Raw genomic sequence first — 1047 nt, forward strand, 5'->3', positions numbered from 1 at the left:
ATTAAATCAAGGCTTCCCCAATGGAGGGTGTCCTGGATAGTGACCGTAAGGTGGTTCATACACCGGTGGCTTCTTTGGAGTCTCGTGTACTGGTGGCTTCTTTGGATGTTCATAGACTGGTGGCTTCTTTGGATGTTCATAGACTGGTGGTTTGGGTTCAGGTTTCTCTTTCTTTGGTGGTTCATAGACCGGGGGCTTAGGCTTAGGTTTCTCTTTCTTTGGTGGTTCATAAACTGGGGGCTTAGGCTCGGGTTTCTCCTTCTTTGGTGGTTCATAAACTGGGGGCTTAGGCTCGGGTTTCTCCTTCTTTGGTGGTTCATAGACTAGTGGCTTATGCTCGGGTTTCTCCTTCTTTGGTGGTTCATAGACCGGTGGCTTATGCTCGGGTTTCTCCTTCTTTGGGGGCTCATAGACCGGTGGTTTAGGCTCAGGTTTCTCTTTCTTTGGTGGTTCATAGACCGGTGGTTTGGGTTCAGGCTTCTCTTTCTTTGGAGGTTCATAGACAGGCGGCTTAGGCTCTGGTTTCTCTTTCTTTGGTGGTTCATAGACAGGGGGCTTATGTTGATAAGTTGGAGGTGATTTGCCATAGTTGGGTGATTCGTAGGTACCAAAAGAAGGAGTGGCGAGAGCCACCACTCCAAGTAGTAAAACCAGCAAGTATGTAGTAGACATTGTGGAGCTCTTTGCTTTGCATGGTGCAATCAGGAGTGCCCTTTTTATAGTGCTAAAGGAGCCTTATGGGTTAGCCCAAGTGTCCAACAATTAATTTTCTTGTTTTCACACCTTTGGAAAAATCAACTAGGGTTAATCCAAATAAAATAGTTTCCACCAACCAAATCTGCATGCACTAAAAGACATGTGTATAAACAATAAACATGACAATAGCTTTGGATATGCGGACGAGTAGGGAACACATCAATCAAAAGAAGAAAAAAAACATGGTGTATGAGATATGTTTTCTTCGTGAGAGACAATAGCTTTGGATTAAATTTTGAAATGAATTTGTTGTTAGAGGTATAACCATTTGAGACAAAAATAAAAAAAATC

General features: G+C 43.3%; 1 protein-coding gene across 1 annotated transcript; it reads right to left on the reverse strand.

Moving 5' to 3' along the window:
• Nucleotides 1-300: 300 nt before the first annotated feature.
• On the reverse strand, nucleotides 301-673 carry LOC120201170 (repetitive proline-rich cell wall protein 1-like; the record flags this gene model as incomplete). The annotated part of the gene is made up of 1 exon (XM_039201833.1): nucleotides 301-673. A coding segment is annotated over exon 1 (372 nt), but the record flags the coding sequence as incomplete, so codon positions are not given.
• Between the last annotated feature and the right edge of the window lie 374 nt (nucleotides 674-1047).

Source organism: Hibiscus syriacus, unplaced genomic scaffold (genome assembly GCF_006381635.1).
Source record: "Hibiscus syriacus cultivar Baekdansim isolate YM2019G1 unplaced genomic scaffold, ASM638163v2 tig00007043_pilon, whole genome shotgun sequence".
Lineage (NCBI taxonomy): Eukaryota > Viridiplantae > Streptophyta > Magnoliopsida > Malvales > Malvaceae > Hibiscus > Hibiscus syriacus.